This window comes from Micropterus salmoides, unplaced genomic scaffold (genome assembly GCF_014851395.1).
Source record: "Micropterus salmoides isolate LMB-PRFRI ecotype aquatic unplaced genomic scaffold, ASM1485139v1 Ms_hic_scaffold_1, whole genome shotgun sequence".
In the NCBI taxonomy this organism is placed as follows: domain Eukaryota; kingdom Metazoa; phylum Chordata; class Actinopteri; order Centrarchiformes; family Centrarchidae; genus Micropterus; species Micropterus salmoides.
The window spans coordinates 62,936,975-62,957,395 of NW_024040040.1; the positions used below are offsets into that span (position 1 = coordinate 62,936,975).

The following is a 20,421-nucleotide window of genomic DNA, read 5'->3' on the forward strand; positions in this document are numbered from 1 at the left end:
TCTCCGCCTTCAATCTGCATATCAGGATGAAGACGCATTTCTTAATATTTCTAAAAAATTAAAAAAGCTGCAGAGTAATACCTATGCTTTTATTTCTTGATTTTTGCTCAGGTAAAAGCAGGAAAATAAGGAAGGTGATGCTGCTCAGTCAGTCTGTGCGAAATATAGGTGATACAAAATATCTCAACTACAAGCCAGGATTTCATGAAATGGACCGTAGATATTTATTGTCCCCTGAGGATGAAACACAAAATTTTTAATAAGCTTCCATCAGGTCAAAATGTCCACTTGTACACAGATCATTGTCTTATTGATTTGGTTGCCAGTAAGGCAGATCTTGTCCAATAACCAAAACCAAAGAGAGAACATTTAAGAATGAGAAGAGGACGAATACAAGAAAGGAATTTGTTTGTTTAGACCCTGATGGTCAATGACTTTCTGCCCTCATCTCTTCATATTTTGGATTAGTTTCTCTCCCCATGAACCCTACATAAAGTCAAACATCAAGCTCAGTGCACAGTTGAACAGCGGATGCAAGGGAACACCAGGCCGGATTCTCTGTGGGAAATGAGTGAATCAACTGTGAAAGGTGACTCGAGCTGATCAGGGTCCTGGTGGGCCTGCACCCTTTCTTGTTCATTGGCAAGTAGCTGATTTAGGCACTTGGCTTGTGTTGATTCCCCTAGACATAACATGTGACGCAAGAAATTTTAAATACCAAAAAGAGTCATCTTTGGTATTATTTAGCTAAAGCTCACACATGTCCTCCTCTTGCCAGTCCATAGAATCTTTGTTCTTAACTATTTTGCCTGGTTAAATAAAGGTTAAAAAAAATCCAGAAGAGCCAAGATGCAAGTCAAAAGGAAAATGAGAGATTGTGAAAAGAAAAATCTTGATGAAGAGAGACAGAATGACCAAAGTTATTTTAATTATGGTGAACACTAACAGTTTCTGGGTCACATGAGGACTGAGGAACAATCAAATAAGGCAACTGATGTGTACCCAGAAAGTCTGAGGATGAAGAGCGAGGTGCTGCCTGTGTCACCATGACAACGCTTTTGGATTTAGTTGCAACTACAGTAAATTAAATATGCATGAACTGACTTTTTGGCCACTTTAAAATGGAGTGGTACAGAGACAACACAAGGGTCCAAGTGGATAATTTGAGTTTCATGTTGTTTCTTTGCAAAAAAAGGAAAACATGTTTTTCTCACTTCTCTTTCAGTTAGTTGTAAGAGAGATACAGACAAATGAAAAGTCACTGCACTGTCTTAACTTCACAAATCAAATTGCAGAATGGTCTTTCTCCTCCTCTTCTTCCTAATTTTTGCAAAATATGTCCAAATAAGGGCATTGTGTGACTGAGGGGTTGGCCACCTCTCCTCTATAAAACTGTCCCCTCTTTCAGCAGCACCTTCACTCCTAACACCGAGAAGAAAACAGAAGAAGTGGACAGCATCCATCAGACATATCTCCCCAACAAAGAGGGTACTTTTTAGCATCTTTGAATTTGCATTTATTACACTGACATGAGTTTGTAGGTATCTGCTGAATTAATATCTCTGTGTGACTACAGAACGCAATTACTGTATTTCACGTGAAAGATAAATGCTATAATGTGTTGCATTTGGTGCAACCACCAAACTTTAGACATATTTTACCTGCTTTGAAGTCTCTGCATGAGGGTATTGTTTTTATAAAATGCTCAATCAATCAATAAACCTGATCTGTGTGCAGATGGCTGGCCTGTGCTGGATGGCGGTGATGCTGGCCGTCTTCCTGTCTGCTGAAAACAGTCTGGCTGTTATGGACCAAAACAGGCTTGCTGCAATTGTAAATGGCATCTTGAGAGAGTGAGTCGACTTCTTCTTCATTCATTCCGCCTTTTGAAAGAAACATTATTTTTATTAATGATTAATTTGCAGATAATTTTCTCGATTAATTGAAGAATATTAAAAAATGGCATTCACAATTTCTCAGGGCCCTCCGTGACCCTTTCACTTGCTTGTTCAGTCCAACAGTCCAAACCCTCCAGATATTCAGTTGACTGTTCCATATTATACAAAGGAAACCAGTGGCGTAAGGTAGTAACAATGGGCCCTAGTGCAGGCTGTTTTTATGGGCCCTTGTGTGTTCGTGTCTAGAAGGGAACCCTACACTGTAAAAATAATCCCGTTGTTTTTTTATGGAAAAAACTGGCAGCTGTGGTTGCCAGAAAAAAAAAAACACTGTTGTAAATTAACAACAAAGATAAATTTTACAGGGGAGTTAGGGTGGGTGTGGCCTCCAGTACATTCAGTGATAATGCACAGTAAAACTCTTGAAAGACAAATCTCAGCACTATTTTTTTCTTATGAAGTTAACTGTCTGTTATTAGGAAAAACACAATGACTGTATTGGTTTACCCTTACCCTGAGAAACAAAAAGCTTTACTCACTGTCCAACCCCTGTGCGTGCATCGCTCATCTCCTGTTCATGAGTGAAAACATTCAGCCCTGAGTAACTGAAATTATTATTAGCAATTTTCAGTTCACCATCCGGTGTCGTTAGCTTATCACCAAGATGTCTGCTAGCAAGTCTTGCTTGACTTACTCATACCCAATGCTGGCTGTTGACTGCCATGACACCTCCACTTGGGCCGCAGGCATCAGGCGGATTCCCTCTCTTGTGCCACATGCTCACACTCCCCTTGGGGGAGCTTGATTGGCAGTCACAGCGTCTAGCGGTGACAGGACCACGGCCACTACCACACCTCCCCACGGCCCTGCATCAGGCAGGAGGCACCATCCGATCAAGTCCACCTCATGGTCTGGAGGTTGAAAGGGTGAGATTGTGCGACTTTGGCCTCTCAGATGCAGTAGTACCCACAATCCAAAACACATGTCTTCCTCCAGAGCATATACAACACAGTGGCGAGTGTTTTCAGACTAGTGCGAAACCAGGGAACTGAATCCACACTCTTGCCCTATTCAGGGCATCCTAAACTTCCTGCAGAGCTTATATGACAAGGGTTGTATTGCATCCATAACAGGGGTTTTTGCAGCAGTGATCACAGCACTTCATGACGGACCAGACTGGTTCACGGCCTGTAGTCACCCACTGGTCAAACGCTTCCTGCAAGGGACCCGCAGGCTACGGCCACCTGTACGGGGTTGTGTTCCTCAGTGGGTCTTATGGGTACGGCTATTGAACCTCTGGACCAGGCGGATTTAGAAATTCTGTCACTAAAGACAGCTCTTCTCTTAGCTCTGATGTCAGTCAAGGGGCTGGGGGACTTGGGTGCTCAACCAGGGTGGATTGCGATGCTTGTGTATATCTTTCATGGGATGTGAGCCAAAGCTGGATAGCTGGAAACAAAACAATATACTGATTCCAGCTGGGAGTACATCTTATCCCCATAGCCTTCGCCTAGGTGTGAACCAATTCATAGTTTTCACTTAACGTCACACTCCAATGAAAACGCTCCCTTGGAGGGCAAAAAGATGTTAATTTCCGATGCTTGCCAACCGATATGCAAGTGATACACTGTTACTTTGAGTTTGATACTTTTTGCGTTGCCAAAATGCTGGATGGTAGTTGCACTTTCGGATTTACTAATTGAGGAGGAGGAGACAAGTCTGACCTGTGTTAAAATAGGTAAAAATAGGCTAAACATTACTGCAGTCAAGCGGCGGCAGGGACCTGGCGGTTTTTAACTGTAGAAATGTGGCAGCGGATGCTGTAACGTTATATGGATCGGATATGCCCAACACTTGCAGTTTGTGATCCAAATAAAATTTGACTGCTTTTGCGGTGACTCTATGGGGGAGTCACAGTGTGAGAGCCACTATGTTGATCTGTTGTTTTGCCCTCCAGGTCACAGCGCATGTCACATGACTGAAAACTTAGCGATAGCCTAGCTGGAACTAGTGTCAGTGCTGAGTTTCAAAAGGAGATGAGCAATGCACGCACAGGGGTTTCATTGGGCTCCGATTTTTGCCCCTCAACTGCCCCAAGCTTTTTGTTTCTAAGGGCAATGAGGCGCAGCCTTGAAGGATAAAACAATAGCGAAGCCTGTCATATTAACTGTAAATTATAATGTGTGAATTTGTAAAAAGGAATACGGTTTCTTTCTGTATATCAAATAATCTACCTAAAACAAAAAACATGATTTTTACACTCTTACGTTGTAATTTTTACTGCATTGTATTGCGTATTGTATTACAGTTTATCTGCGTTTAAACTAGTCATCTGTAAATTGTACAAATAAATATGATACTTATCTTACTTTAAAATTAACAGTTGTGTTTGGTTCAGTGTTTAGCAAAATATTACTGCAAATAAAACATTGCTTTACTGTTTTTGTATTAACAGTATTTTTATGTCATCATTTTACAGCATTTTACTGTTAATTTCACAGACTTTTTTTTACAGTGTAGATTATATTATACCTATATATTATACTCAGCTGAGAGCAGGAGGTGTCCACTGTGCTGAAATGATGCAGACATTTTCTGCAATTTCAGTACAATAACCTCCTGAATCATGACAACCACATTTCTCTTCCACAGAGAGGCAAGACATTATGTTGAATAAGAAAGAAAAGTGGCCTGAAAGCAGACCAGCAGTCAGATTTTGCGTTTCATCCAGTTTCTGGAGTCGTGTGGTCTTGTCACATGATCAAATTGAAACTTATTGAAACTAACTATTCCGCATTCATTTACATATTACCCAGCAATCATCACTGCATATGTGGGCTATGTGACACGAACACCAAAGAAAATAATACTAAATTCATTCTGTTGAATCAGTGGAATCATTTTTTTAATATTTCACCATATACCTTATAGCCTACTGCTTGCTACAAGCATCTGTGATGTCAGACACCATGGGAAAGGCAGAAATGCACATATGAGTGTATATATAGCACTTAATCGCCTAGGAAGTGTGTGGTTTGAGGGGAAGTGGGCATGAACTGTTGAATAATGAGAGTTGATGCATTTTTACCAAACAACCGACAAAGACCACCTCGTAACTCAGCGAGGCCGCCCAGTGTGAAGTGTTGTGCAAGTAGTCAATAAGATGACAAAATTATCTTTTCAAGTGTGATCCACACATCTGTTTAGCCTAAAGTAAGTTATGGCAAGACCTGACATTTTGGTTTGTCTGTTTCTTAGGTACGGAACTAGAGGCATGTTCAGTTTAGCTATAAGAATCCCAGACAACCAGAACCAGAACCTTAACCAGATTCTTCAGCAAGTCTTCGGAAGTGATCCTGGTAACAATGTGAAGAATACGATCAACAGTGGTGAGGTGTACATCGGCAACAGGGTGGTCGCAGCCAAAGTCCTGCAGCGGCCGACTGGAGGAGCTGAACACGCAGAGTCACGTGTTGTGGACCACTTGGACCACTTATTCAACAGCAATGCTAACGATCACGATTGGTTGCTTTTCTATGTTTATGCCTCCCCTTGTGTTGAAAAGTGTTCAAGCAACAGACATCGTGAGAGCATTCTCCAAAGATTAAATCACATCCGTCAATGGGATAATTATGCTGTTGTGTTTTCTACAATTTTCATACCCAGAACTGGTCAGCCCAACACTGACCGACAACGGAGTGCAGCTCTTCAGCGCATCGGGAGTTCAGTTGGTCTGGACAACATATTCCGTTGTGCCAGACAAGATCGTTGGATGCAGTGCACCAGCTGCTCCGTTGGTGGTCAGGTTGCACCTTACTGTGTTAGCGATAGTTAACAGCCTGGTTCCAAACTGTCCTCCTCTTCAGGTTGAGGGCAGCGGGCTCACAGTGTCACTGTGGTAGAAACTAAACACTGGCTATTGTGGGTCAAGCCACTGCTGGATTGCCCTCCAACATGATTTTAACTATTACTGCTCCTAAGCCATTCTTTGTCTAAACCGAGTCTCTGCTCCTAATGCAATCCTCCCATCACATCAGTGTGCGTCCCTGTAGGTTTGTTAGAACCTGCACTAGAGTGCATGCAAGTCTCATGAACCCACTGAGACTGAGATAAAGAAATGATTTATACTTAAAATGCATTTTTTTTATTTCATACTACAAGATTGTATCTAAATAATTTGTTATGATTCAATAACTTCCATCTACTTGCCCAGTGACCCAGAAAGTGGCACCACTAAATCCATCAATACATATCCAAATTTGGATAGTGCAACATTCCTATTTTGTGGGTTTTGTTTCCCCGTTTACCTGTTTTATAAATCAACCTCAGTATTTACAGTTCATGTCACTGTACTCTATATACTTCTGTTAAGGATCACCAAGTCCTCTGATTTTCTGATTAAAGCTTGGCTCAGCATCCATCCGTCTGTTTGTGAATCATTTGGGAACCCCTGCAGTAATATTATGTGTAACACAGTTTTAAACATGTAGGCAAACAGTGAAGATTATTATTACTCCACTCTTCCTTCATCTGGTGAGGTTCAACTGTGTCTGTAAAGGAGAGATGTTTGATAACATATCACTCATTTTGGTGTGCTGTAAAGTTTTGATCCACACTGAAATATCTCAATTATTTTTACGATTGCAACTAACAACTCTTGCCATGAAGTTTATGGTCCCCAGAAAATTCATCCTAATGATTTTGATAATCCTCTGACCTTGTAGTGTCAACAGCTGGTCTATGTTTTCACTTATCCAGTGACATATTTCTTTCTACCTTTTACAGAAAGTCCCACAGCACCTCCATGAGGCTGACATTTGTAGTTGTATTTGATGGACAGAATTTTTTAAAGACATTTGTGTCCCCCTAAGGCTGAATTTTAATACCTTTGGTGATCCCCTTACTTTTTCCTCAGGTGCAAGTTATTGTCGAGCAGGCCTACTTATGATTTTGACCAAATCCCTGCAAGGCTGATGATATTCCCTGTGTTAGTACTGATGTTTAGCACAGCTATTAGCATGATAACATGCTAAACAAATCACCAGTGTGTCTTAAAGAACTGCTAGCATGGCTGTAGATTCAGAAAAAATACAGAGTAAATACAGAGACGGCACACTGGGTAACAGAGTATGATTACATTTGCGTCTGTCCCCTTTAGTTTTCAGTCGAGACAAAGACAAAAGACCTCTGCCTGAGGATCTCAAGGTACGTGCTGCTGCGTATGGAACTAAAAGTTCAGAAATATAACGAGGCGAGAAGTCATGAAGACCTTTAAAAGTGATCAATAAAATGTGATGCGACTATATGTCTGTTTTGGTTTAAAGCAGGCAGCTGAGTTCTGGCAGTCTGGAATTTTTGAGTTAAGCAAATGAAAAGGCTGTTGCAGTAATCCAGATGTGATGATATAAAGGCGTGTAGGATGGTCTCAGTGTCCTTAAAAGTTAACATAGATCGAATTTTTGAGATGTTTCTAAGCTAGTAACCTCACAGCACAAGTGCAGGAGGCAGTAACATGACTCTGTATTTCTGATGAAATCTCCATCTTCAATCTGCAAGTCAGGATGAAGAGACCGATTTGACAATACTGTCCAAAGCACAAAAATGTGACAGCACAAATGATTCTGCCTATGTTGAACTTCCTAAAACTGCAGAAGCTTTCATATGTTCTTCCTTATACATAACACAGAGACATGTTCAACTAAGAACATGAGGGTTTGGCCATGGTCAGGCACTCCTCTATAAAAATGTAACTTCCTTCTAACTTTTTTCACTCAGACCGCACCTTGCACTGTGAAGGATCAACAGCATCTGATAGACGTCTTTCTCCACCAAAGCAGGTAAAAGATTTTCACTTCTAATACTCCCTGAAAGTTCAGAGAGAGTCAGGGTACTAGGTGCTGTGGGTACATCATTTTCTCGAATCTTTCAAAGTCTATCTAGTGTAAGATTCCCTGTTTGTATTTCCCTGGACGGTGTTTCTGTGCTGCAGTGGTGGGCTAGTAAAACAAATGAATAAAATGCTAATGAGATTACACCTTTCATATACTAAATATGTGAACATATCCTTTTAAGAATTTTTACTTATAAGTTGTGTGTCTTTTCTGTTTTTAGATCCTGCTGGCAGCAGCAGTGAAGGTGAGCAATGTCATTCAAGGCACTTTATTTTAAATGCTAAATGGTTAAGTCAGTGATCTTTTATCTTGCTCTTTCGTAAACATCTGCAACTACTGCATAGTCAACTTGGATTCACAGCACAGGGTACAGGTATACTCAAAGTTCAATTTAAGACCTTTTTAATACCACCTAAGTGGAAATGTAATGCCAACGTCATTGCCATATAATGTATATCAGTATGAATTTTAAGCCAGAGAAAATAATTATTTACCAAGTTTCCTGATTTTAATAAATGATTTTATTGTAATATTCACATTCAAATTTAATATATAGCTTTTTGAGGTGTGTTTGTACTCTAATAACATTAAATGAATAAAATATTTGTCGCATCAAGATTTTATATCCATGCATTCAGTTCTCAGCAGGCACGCAGAACTCAGCACAACACCGGCACATCTGGATAATGTAACATTAACATTGTTACCAGGATCACTTCCGAAGACTTGTTGTAACTGACCAGGAACTTGCAAGCGGTCTCAGATCCGTGTGTTGCGCTAACCTCAGCACCACTCCCCAACTTGTCCACGTCTCTGGCTTTCTGACCTTCAGACACCTGCCCATTAACGGATGTTATTTTTTTCTTTCCTAACAACTGAGTGACTCATGGCAGAGCTCGTGCACCGCAAACCGGGGCTGGACAGGGACAGTTTTTAGTCGGATATCCCTCACCAATACACCATCACCATCCTTGCTTTTAAGGGCTTAGATTAGCGGTTTGACAAAACTCTTCCCCCACGAGACTTGACACTGCCATGACAACAAGAAAATAATATATTTTAATAGGCTTAGTATTTGGGGGAAAAACGCATAACGCAAGGAACAAAGAGCAGAGGGGCAGTTATATAAAGGTGCATATGCCAGATTACCAATCCAGCCCTGCTGCAAACACTCCACACTCAAGAGCGTGAAGATAAACTTTGACATAAACAGTACCTGTACTGTCATAACATCCAAGTCACTCTGAGTAAATTGTAAAGTCGCACACAAAAATACTTCTTTATGATGTTAAGGCATTTATTTAATTCTACGAAAGGATAAGAAAAGATTTAAGACTTTTGTAAACAAAATTTATTACTTTCAAGGCCTTATTTTTAGAATGAGTTTTTTTATAGCCTACTTTTTATACCCCGCCGGTATCCTGCAGCAGTTACAATGGCTTCTTACAGTAACACAAAGTAGCTGAGCTGAACTGTTCGTGTCCGTGTAAATTTGACCCCAATGTAGGCCTACCAACTGTACAGTTAGCTGTGAACTACTTAGTAAAAGACATTTCATGTTTAGCCACCAGGTGGAGATCAGTTGACTGCTCTGGGTCTCTCTTCATCTGACTGACCAAGACATTATGGTGACAGGACTAATAAGTGAGAAACAATGGTGGGGGAAAATATGAATATGAGTGGTAATAAAGTAAACATCTCTGTTCTGAGTTACTCAGTCAGTCCCTCCAGGAGTTCGGGGCCTTTTTTGTGATTGTTGTGACCTAAAATGCCTGATTTTGTGGCAGTTTTTCTAAAAAATTGCGATGAAAGTTGTGATGTTTTGGGGCGTTTCTTTGCAATGGAATTGTGGAAATAAGTGACAGCTGCAAAGTTAGATGTGTGCAGGTCTAACCCTGACACTGCACATTTAAACCAGCTTTCCACGATTCTTTGCAATAGATGATTTTATTTAATGTCCGACCACAATACTGCACGCTTTGCACAACAGTTTGCCCTCGCTTTGGTAAAGAAGATCTGCATGCTATTTTTCACTGTCTTTTTTATTTTTTGTCCGCAAATGTGAGACGTTGGTATCACACATGTCCGCTGTGTCTTGTGAGCAAGGAAGTGACAAGCTGATGTATGATGTGTGTTTTGTGGGAAATAGGTCCACTTTGCAGAAATTAAGAGATCCCACTTATGTCCTCATATCTCTGGTTGTTGTGGTGTTGCTCATTAGAAACCATCAGATTTAATCCAATTACACAGCTGGAGAGCCATTTCTGAAGGATGAGTATGGGATGCAGTTTGTAAAAGTTTGACTTTAACTATTACTCACTTTCTCAAGATTTCTTCAGCTGTAGCCTCACTAAAGGCAGCATGTGGTGGAAGAATATACATTTTGAGATGCGTCTTGTTGTCATTCTTATCCCTGATTCTAATCCTCTCTGCTGGTGCTGTTTGTCTATCACTCTCAGATGGCTGTCCTGTGCTGGATGGCTGTAACGCTGGGTTTGTTCCTGTCTGCTGGAAACAGTTTGGCTGATGTGGACCAGAACAAACTTGCGGGAATTGTAACAGAGATACTGAAAAGGTGAGTCATAATTTTTCAAGAATAAAAAGGGAAAAACGGATACTTATTATGATTTGCTAATCCAATTCTCATTCTCATAATAAATACCAGACAGGTTGACCATCTTCAGCTTCCTTTTCACAAAACTAAACAGTATTCCAACAAATTAAGCTCATTATCAAGAGCTCATTAACTTTTGAAAATAATTTAATTGGAGATGTATAATTAGTTCCGGATGTATGTCCAATCCTTTTTTTGCTTTTATAAATGTATTTTATGATAAAAATGTCTGCTGATTTGATGAACTCTTCAGTCCATCAAGGGTGTTTCTCATGGCCAGTTATTTTCTTTCTATTTTGCTAATTCGTGTTGTATTTATTAGTTTAGTACTTTTTTCATTTCTTCTCTTTTTTCTTAAGTAGAGGGGAGGCTCACTGTTTAGCATATGTAGCATATGTCTTCTGGACCTCTGCCAGTGAACATTTTACATTTTACATTTTTATTCATTTAGCTGACACTTTTATCCGAAGGAACTTACAATTGCTATACATGTCAGAGGTCGCACGCCTCTGGAGGAACTAGGGGTTAAGTGTCTTGCTCAGGGACACAATGGTGGACGTGTCACTGTGGGGAATTTAACCCGGGTCTCTCACACCAAAGGCATGCATCTGTGCCGTCACCCCCCCCCCCCCCTATATGAACATGATAAACTATAACAAGTTGCCTTTGAAATTCCTTTTCATAATTAAAAAAATAATTTGCAGTCCAAAGACCAGCTAATAGTTTGTTTTTTAATCTACATGTTTTATGTTGAAAAATCTATATTTACACATTTTAAAACAATACAGTTTACTGTTGTATTCTATGATCAAAACATCCTCCAATCTATCAAACTTTCTGAACTTCTCTTCTGTATCAACTGATCAAACAAACGATAACATTCTGTATGTGTCCTTTGCCAGGTATAGACCAACCTACATGGGCAGCCGGGGTCAAAGGTCAGTAATAAAATAAACGTTACTCGTATACACTTTCAACACAATATTTACAGTGCACTATTACTATAGCAGAGAACAAATGACTGAGTTTCCATACAGTTATTTAAATTCACCAAATTACATAAAGTTTGGGACAAGTAGTTTAATTAGTAGACTAACATGTGGCTGAAGTCTACAGTTTAGTTTGTTCTGGTTTATCATACTTTCTATACTTTAGTAATATACTGGGATAAATGACAACAGGTTTGGTGTGTCTGTTTCCTTTGACAGAAGAAGACCCATGTTCAGTCTGGCTGTAAGCATCCCATTCGACAGTGGCAGGAACATTTATGACATCGGTCAAGTCACTGACACCCGTGACCAAGTGTGGCAACGTATTTTGAACAGATGTGAAGTGTACACCAGTCAGAGGATGGTCGCAGCTACAGTTCTGAGATGGCCCAATGTTGTGGATCAGTGTCCTGAGGGACGTGTGCAATGGTCTATTCCAGCAAAATGTGGTCAAACGTGGGCTGATGTTCAGAATCTGTGTCCTACCGTATTTAAAGATGGTAGAGCTGATCATGCAGAGTACCGTACTCTACAAAACTTTAATACCTTGGTGAGCGATCATGACGAAAATGATTTATTGCTTTTCTACGTTCTTGCTTCCCCGTGTGATAAAAGATGTGCAAGTGAATCGAGTCGCTTGAACATTCTCAACAGCATAAAAATGATTAAACAGTGGAAGAACTATGCTGTGGTGTTTTCCGATGTATTCAAGCCCCGTGGTAGTGAATCCATACCTGAACAAGACCTACGCGGAGCCATTGAGCGGCTTGGTCAGTCAGTTGGTCTGAGCAATATATTCCGTTGCAACGGAGATGTGGTGCAGTGCACAAGCTGCTCTAGTGGTACACAAGTTACACCCTATTGTTATTCAGACACAGCACAACCTGGTCCCAGCCACAACTTGCCATCCACTTCATACAACCAGCCTCAACGAGGCAGACGTCGTTCCCCCTCACAAGGTGGTCAGAGTGACAGAGGCAAGCAAAGCAACAATATCAGTCCAAGACCTGGGGTTTCCACAAATGTTGACAGTGGGGGTCAGGGTGGCACGGTCAGCGGAGGGGGCAAGCGCCGGCGAAAGCGTAAAAAAGGGAAAAAAAGTAATAATACTAATGACAGTGTTTCTGCCTCACAAAGTGGTCTTGGGGTCAGTAATGCTGATGTTGACAGTAACACAGGAGGAGGTCAGGGTGGCACAGGCAGTCACACAGTCCGAAAAGTGGGTGGACGCAGAGTATGGACAAAAGGCAGAGTCAGGGGGAACAAGCCGAAGAGTCAGCAGGGGAAGAGTAAGAAAAAAAAGCAGACAAATAAGAAGAAGAAAACACAAAACAAAGGGAGAAAACAATGGAGCCAGGATGTACAGGGGAGGGCTAAAAAGCAGAAGGGGCAGAAGGGTAAGCAGCAACAGAGGCAGAGGGGTGGAGAAATTAGGAGAATTGATCAGCCACAGAAGAGGAGGAAGCGGAGGAGGGGCTAAACACAAAAGTGTTAGCAGGAGCAGAGGAGGAGGGAGGAATAGAAGACAGTGCAGGGTGAGCTTAAAAAACAAGTCTGCATAAATATGATAGTACTTGATAAAAGAAGGCGAACTGCACGATAGATTTGAACTGCCATAACTCAGTGGTTGTGAGTCTGACTCTGGCCTTGAAATACACAATTCATCCTTGCACAACGCGCTAATATACTAAGATTGAAATATTTTCCATAAATCATGGCTGCCATCAGAGAGTCAGTTGAGTCTAGCCTGTTGTCTACGCGACATATCTAGTCAGCTAACTTGAGGTTTGTTGCTTCATTTACATATTGTCCTATTTGTATGCAGCCCTTTTCACATAACTAGCAGATATTTAAAAAAAAACCCACACATATTACTACCCTGACTGGGTTGTAAAGAACTTTGCCGGTAATTGTCTCATGTCTGACTAAAATTACAAGCTAAAAAATATTTAATAGATTTTGAACTGTTATAGCAGTACTGATATCAATACATTTTGCAGCTAAATCATCCCGACCAACAGATATCTTCCTTTTGGAACACACTGAGGTCTAACTGTTTTGCATATTTACAAACACACAGAACACGTGTGGGATGAGTATGAGAGTTGGACGTAGTTCTTTGTAATATTATGGTGTGCAAACTGTAGGATGAGAAGGAGGGGCAGTCCAAGCATTTTGTGCCAACGTTCCACACAGATTTTGATTTGGTGTTTAAAGTGATAATTTTCATTTTGTATGTATTAACTAAAACTTGTAATTGTATACTCTACTTCTGTAAAGCAAATCCTCTAATGTTCTGTTATTTCTGATTAAAGATTGGCTCAGCTTCCATTCTGTGTTTTTTGGAGTCACTGCATGACACATTCTATTTTACAGTTAAGATCTTACAGGCTAAATCTATTCTGACTAAGATAACACCTTTATAGCCTCTTCTTCAATCTTGGCACAAATCACTTTAATTCAATTCAATTCAAATCAGCTTTATTGGCATGAATTTATAAAATCAATATTGCCAAAGCTACATATATATTAGGATAAATAAAGGACAATTAATTTCATACATTTCATTAAATAAATAAAACTGTAAAAGTTGTGTTTGTGTGTGTTAATAAAATATATATATATTTTGGAACACAAATTTTTTATTGAATTTTACACAGGCCTGATACATGGCTGATATATTTTGCATCAAGATACAGGAACATGTAAGATACAGGAACATACAATTGTCCTGGAAACAAACTCCGGCATTATAGTCCAATGACCACAATCGGACGGAGCAGTGCGTATCGATGGGAGTGGGTGAACACTAACAAAGATTATTTGACCACATTACAAAGGTATCACAGTATAACAGGGTTCCGTTAAGACAACCAAGTAAATAAACAAATCTTAGTCAGATTTATCACCAACCTTTACATAGTCCCAGAACCTTTCCCAAAGGGTCACCCCTCCCCCAAGGTTCAGCATACATTCATAAGATGTCATTTCCGCCTTTGCACTGGCCCAGTCCTCCACTCGTGGGGCATATGTTGTCTTCCAGTGTCTAAGAATAATTCGACAGGCCTTTATTGTGCCCACGGAGACAACAGAGAACTCACCTTTGGATATACTGGGAATTTGATATTTATCCCCCAATAAACACAGTTCTGGACTTGATGGGATTTCTGAACCAAACCAATTGCTTAAAGTATTAAGAATCTGAGTCCAGAAGGGCCTGAACAAATCACATTCCCAGATACAGTGAAAAAAGGTTCCAATTTCACCTTTACATTTCCAGCATAAATCATCATTCAGTAGTTTCATTCTATACAATCAATATGGTGTGTAATAATATCTATGTAATATTTTGTATTGAGTGAATTTACCCCTAGCTTCTCTCACGTATTTACCGCAATGAGCCACAATTTTTGCCCTTTTATCACATTCAATCTCCCTACCGAGATCCTTCTGCCAAACCATTTTCATATGTTCAGAGTCATTGCTTAGAGAGGAGTTAGCCAATTTATAGAAGTATGAGGCTTTATGTTGTCCAGGTGTTAGTTTCATATAATTTATAACAATATTCTCAGCAATGTTGTACGGCTTAGAGGTAATGCAACTCCTTATCTGCAGATACTTAACCCACCAGGTTAAATCTCTCTGATAGTTTATTATATGATAGGGACACACCATCTTCAAATAAACCGCCAATGATACTCAAGCCTCTTGAGTGCCAGCGTTTCCAGTAGACAGACTTCTTCCCAATACAGACAGCAGAGTTACCCCACAGTGATGAATACCCTTGCATGGTGTGTGTAAGTTTAAACACTTTGTGGGCTCTGAACCAGACATCCTTTGCGTGTAAAAGTACCGGGTTTGTAATATTAGACCCTTTTTGGTACAATACTTCCATGGGTCTAAAAGGTAAACTTATTGCCTTTTCAATATCCATCCAGGCTTCTTTGTCCTCCGTAACATGCCAGTATCTTGCTAATTTAGCCATCTCAAAGGCCAGGCAGGCCAGCCCCCCGTTCTCTTTATGTGCACATAGCTTTCTCAGTTTAATTCTTGGTTTTTTACCATTCCACAAAAAATGTTTTACCATGTCATCAAGTTGTCTAAATTTAGTAGATGGTATTTTAATTGGAAGCATCATTGCCACATAACTAAACTGCGGAGCAATTAACATTTTTATGATGATAACTTTTCCCCATAAGGTGAGTTTTATCTTTTCCTACTTCTTGAGGTTCGTTTTAATCTTCTGAAGTAGGGGGTTAAAATTCAGTGTCACTATTTCATCTATGTTCTCTGAAATGCTTGCGCAACCACCTGAATTTAAACTTCTCTGCCATAGATGAAAGACACGATTTGGAAAGTGGCATCGCTTCTGATTTACTCCAATTGATGGCATAGCCTGAAAATTTAGAAAAGGATTGAACGGTATTCATCAACTGTGGTAAAGATGTTAAGGTGTCATAAACTACTGCTAAAATGTCATCTGCATATAGTAATAACTTGTGTTCTTTACCTCCACCCTCAACTTCTCTAATTTCACTGCTAAGACCTCCAAGAAAGAAATAAACAATAATGGGCTCAACGGACATCCCTGGCACGTTCCTCTTCAATCCATTTGTCATCACTGCTGTCTTAGGTTCCTTATACAACATTTTTATCCATTTAATGAAATTTGAATTAAAGCCGAAATGGGACGGGGTGGAAAGCAAGAATTGCCACTCCACATTGTCAAAGACCTTCTCCACATCCAGGGAAATGGCGATAACTGGGGCGTTTTGAAATCGGCTTAGCTACATTAAGTGTAACAAAAGTCTGACATTGTCAGTTGAAGTTCTATTTTTCATAAAGCCTACTTGATTGGGGTGAATAATACTCGGCAATACCTCCTGTAGACGTGTAGCTAAGATTTTAGTCAGAATTTTACAGTTGAGATTGAGCAAGCTTATAGGCCTATAATTGGAGGGGTCCGTTACATCCCTGCCTGCTTTGGGAATCAGTGAAATCACAGCTTCATTAAACGCTGGGGCTACTTAACCTTTGTCAAACATCTCCTGATATACCTTACGTAACACCGGAGCGAGGATATCTATAAAGGCTGGGGAGGCCGTGGGCGTGTCAGTATGCTCATCCTCTTGCAGCGAGCTTTTCCGGGCAGCCATGCGAGTTGGGTTTCTGAAGTATTTTGATGTCGCCATCTTATCCAGGCCTTTCTTCCACCGCAAATTTTGGTATGGTTGGTTACAGAGTGAGCACAAAATTACTATTAAGTGTGCGTCTTCACATTTTAAACTCAGAAATAACTTGTGCAGGGCGAGACCTCCTCTACGGCCATCTTGGTTGCTGCACCCACGTGAACTTCTGAAAATAATATGTTAAATTAAAATAAATAAATAAAACAGTAAGCGCCTTTAAATACTTTTGAATTTTTAGATATAACATGGTGCCATGGGTCTTGTGTTGGTCACAAATTTAATCTGCACAACTTGGATATCTTTAAAGGTACTGCCATATACTGTATATAATGTGTGGCTCAGCTTAACAACGTGGTGTACTTCAACTATTTGCATTTCTGTGTGAACATTGTGTCGGCAATTGAAATCTTTTCAATGATAACAAAATAATTATTTGACCTGCACACTATATCTTGCCTGTTTTGATATACAATACCAGTCAAAAGTTTGGGGTCACCCAACAAAATGGCATGGTTTATTTGAAACCTCACACTTTCTTGATTAAATGATAGATGGTCACTTCATATGTACCATACAGTCAAGCTGCTCCCACAATAGCTCAATAGGGTTGAGATCTGGCATCTGCGCTGGCCACTCCAGAATACCAGAAGAATGCTTCTTCCATAAAACCAGTTTGCGCTGTTCTGTAAACACAGCAATTCACACATTTGTATGAGATCAGTTAGTCAAAACAAACACCGACTATTTTTAGAAGAAAGTTCTTTTTTGAGGCAATAAAGCCACAAATGCTGATGCTTCAGATACTGAACTATCCTAAAGAAGGCCAGGTTTAATGCTTCTTTAATCAGCACAGCTCTTTTCAGCTGTGTGCTAACATAATCACAAAAGGGTTTTCTAATGCTCAGTTAGCCTTTGACACAATAAACTTGGATTAGCTAGCACAATGTGCCGTTGAAGCACAGGAGAGATGGTTGCTGAAAAGCGGCCCCTGTAGGCCAATGTATATATTCCACTGAAACTCTGCCCAGTCAAATAAATACTCAAGTGAATGACCAAGCCATTTAAAAAGGCAAATGACACAAACACACAGGGCCTAGAGCAGTGGTCAGTAATAGGCGGCCCGCGGGCCAAAATTGGGCCACCAACAATAATATCTGGCTCGTGACCAGATTACTTTAATAGCAGCAAAAAACAACAACATTATAGCGGCTGGTGCTGAAACAGATCTCAGTCATGACAGCAAAAGTTACTCACGTAATCACTTCTTCTTAAGTGATTGTGCCTACAAAATAAAATCTTTGCAGCGCTCCTTTATGTTAATTGAGAGCTTTTACTTTGAAAGGTTCTGAAGGAAATTCAAAAAAGCCTCTGGCTTGATTGACACTCCTCTGAAAAAGCCATCAGAAAACGTGAGATCGGATTCCTAGAGTTTGGTAATAGCACCAGTGTACTTCGATAACGTTTATGGTGCTGCCAAACATGGTGGGGTCTCCCAGCTTTGCAGAGGCTCGCTGTCAGGAGTGTCTTGGGAGTAATGAAGATTTTGATTCCATGTCCATGAAAGTAGTGGTAATTACATAATTTCTTTTTGTGTGAAGTGGAAGACTGTCAGTGTAGCGTCAGTTACTGGAATCCAGCTAAACCTGAAACCTCTTTTACATCTTTGTCTCTTATCATCTCTCTCATGTTGAAGTCTGAACTCCACAAGCTACACTTTATTGAAAGCCCCTTTATTTTCTCTCTTTCCTAATTTAGATTATTTTAATAAAGCTGAAAGAATCTGAATGTTTAGATAAGGTTGCGGTGCCACACTAAGAGTATGGCCATGAACTTCTCTCCTATAAGATGTCCCTTCAGACTGTGTTCACCTAACCTCCTAATACTGAAGTGAAGAAGAGGACGCTTCAGAGCAGAACAGACATCTTTCTCCATCAAACAGGTGAAAATTGCACATATTTGTTGTTGTTACAGTTTTTTACAACTGCTTACACACAAAATCTTTACATATCACACGATTTTTGAAACCTCTCACTCAAAGAGCAAAACTACTGTCACAATCCAGTCCTGAGCTTGTCTGGGTTATATGATTTTGGCCATGCCTTCCCTGTGGGTTTTGATTTTGGTTTCTCTGTGTCTGGGTTTTGGGTTTCAGTCCTGTCTGTCTGTGGTCTTGTATCCAGTCTTCTTGGTGTGTTTTTGCGTTTAGATTTGGTCCTGTCTGTTTATGTCTTGAGTTGGTCTAGGTGGTTCTGTCATCAGCTTGTTCTGTGTGGTGGTTCTAGTCTGATCTGTCCTGTTATCTTGGTGTCAGCCTTAGGACTTGTTCAGTTCTGTTCCGAAAAGTGGGTGGACGCAGAGTATGGACAAAAGGCAGAGTCAGGGGGAACAAGCCGAAGAGTCAGCAGGGGAAGAGTAAGAAAAAAAAGCAGACAAATAAGAAGAAGAAAACACAAAACAAAGGGAGAAAACAATGGAGCCAGGATGTACAGGGGAGGGCTAAAAAGCAGAAGGGGCAGAAGGGTAAGCAGCAACAGAGGCAGAGGGGTGGAGAAATTAGGAGAATTGATCAGCCACAGAAGAGGAGGAAGCGGAGGAGGGGCTAAACACAAAAGTGTTAGCAGGAGCAGAGGAGGAGGGAGGAATAGAAGACAGTGCAGGGTGAGCTTAAAAAACAAGTCTGCATAAATATGATAGTACTTGATAAAAGAAGGCGAACTGCACGATAGATTTGAACTGCCATAACTCAGTGGTTGTGAGTCTGACTCTGGCCTTGAAATACACAATTCATCCTTGCACAACGCGCTAATATACTAAGATTGAAATATTTTCCATAAATCATGGCTGCCATCAGAGAGTCAGTTGAGTCTAGCCTGTTGTCTACGCGACATATCTAGTCAGCTAACTTGAGGTTTGTTGCTTCATTTACATATTGTCCTATTTGTATGCAGCCCTTTTCACATAACTAGCAGATATTTAAAAAAAAACCCACACATATTACTACCCTGACTGGGTTGTAAAGAACTTTGCCGGTAATTGTCTCATGTCTGACTAAAATTACAAGCTAAAAAATATTTAATAGATTTTGAACTGTTATAGCAGTACTGATATCAATACATTTTGCAGCTAAATCATCCCGACCAACAGATATCTTCCTTTTGGAACACACTGAGGTCTAACTGTTTTGCATATTTACAAACACACAGAACACGTGTGGGATGAGTATGAGAGTTGGACGTAGTTCTTTGTAATATTATGGTGTGCAAACTGTAGGATGAGAAGGAGGGGCAGTCCAAGCATTTTGTGCCAACGTTCCACACAGATTTTGATTTGGTGTTTAAAGTGATAATTTTCATTTTGTATGTATTAACTAAAACTTGTAATTGTATACTCTACTTCTGTAAAGCAAATCCTCTAATGTTCTGTTATTTCTGATTAAAGATTGGCTCAGCTTCCATTCTGTGTTTTTTGGAGTCACTGCATGACACATTCTATTTTACAGTTAAGATCTTACAGGCTAAATCTATTCTGACTAAGATAACACCTTTATAGCCTCTTCTTCAATCTTGGCACAAATCACTTTAATTCAATTCAATTCAAATCAGCTTTATTGGCATGAATTTATAAAATCAATATTGCCAAAGCTACATATATATTAGGATAAATAAAGGACAATTAATTTCATACATTTCATTAAATAAATAAAACTGTAAAAGTTGTGTTTGTGTGTGTTAATAAAATATATATATATTTTGGAACACAAATTTTTTATTGAATTTTACACAGGCCTGATACATGGCTGATATATTTTGCATCAAGATACAGGAACATGTAAGATACAGG

General features: G+C 40.0%; 2 protein-coding genes across 3 annotated transcripts; both read left to right on the forward strand.

Annotated features, from left to right (window-relative positions):
- The first annotated feature begins 1,382 nt into the window (after nt 1-1,382).
- On the forward strand, nt 1,383-6,318 carry LOC119898593. Its single transcript, XM_038712739.1, has 3 exons — nt 1,383-1,488; nt 1,738-1,853; nt 5,157-6,318. Exons 2-3 carry the CDS (start codon nt 1,738-1,740, stop codon nt 5,731-5,733), a joined length of 693 nt encoding a protein of 230 aa, XP_038568667.1. The 5' UTR covers nt 1,383-1,488; the 3' UTR covers nt 5,734-6,318.
- A 1,307-nt stretch (nt 6,319-7,625) lies between these two features.
- Nucleotides 7,626-20,035, forward strand: LOC119898146. 2 transcript variants are annotated; one of them, XM_038712334.1, is made up of 6 exons: nt 7,626-7,735; nt 8,010-8,033; nt 10,249-10,364; nt 11,306-11,341; nt 11,612-12,615; nt 18,928-20,035. In XM_038712334.1, the coding sequence occupies exons 3-6, from the start codon at nt 10,249-10,251 to the stop codon at nt 19,182-19,184; spliced, it is 1,413 nt and encodes a 470-aa protein (XP_038568262.1). In that variant the 5' UTR covers nt 7,626-7,735; nt 8,010-8,033; the 3' UTR covers nt 19,185-20,035. The 2 variants fall into 2 exon arrangements, with proteins under 2 accessions (XP_038568262.1, XP_038568254.1); XM_038712326.1 differs by lacking the exon at nt 18,928-20,035 and having other exon boundaries at nt 11,612-13,723.
- Nucleotides 20,036-20,421: the final 386 nt, after the last annotated feature.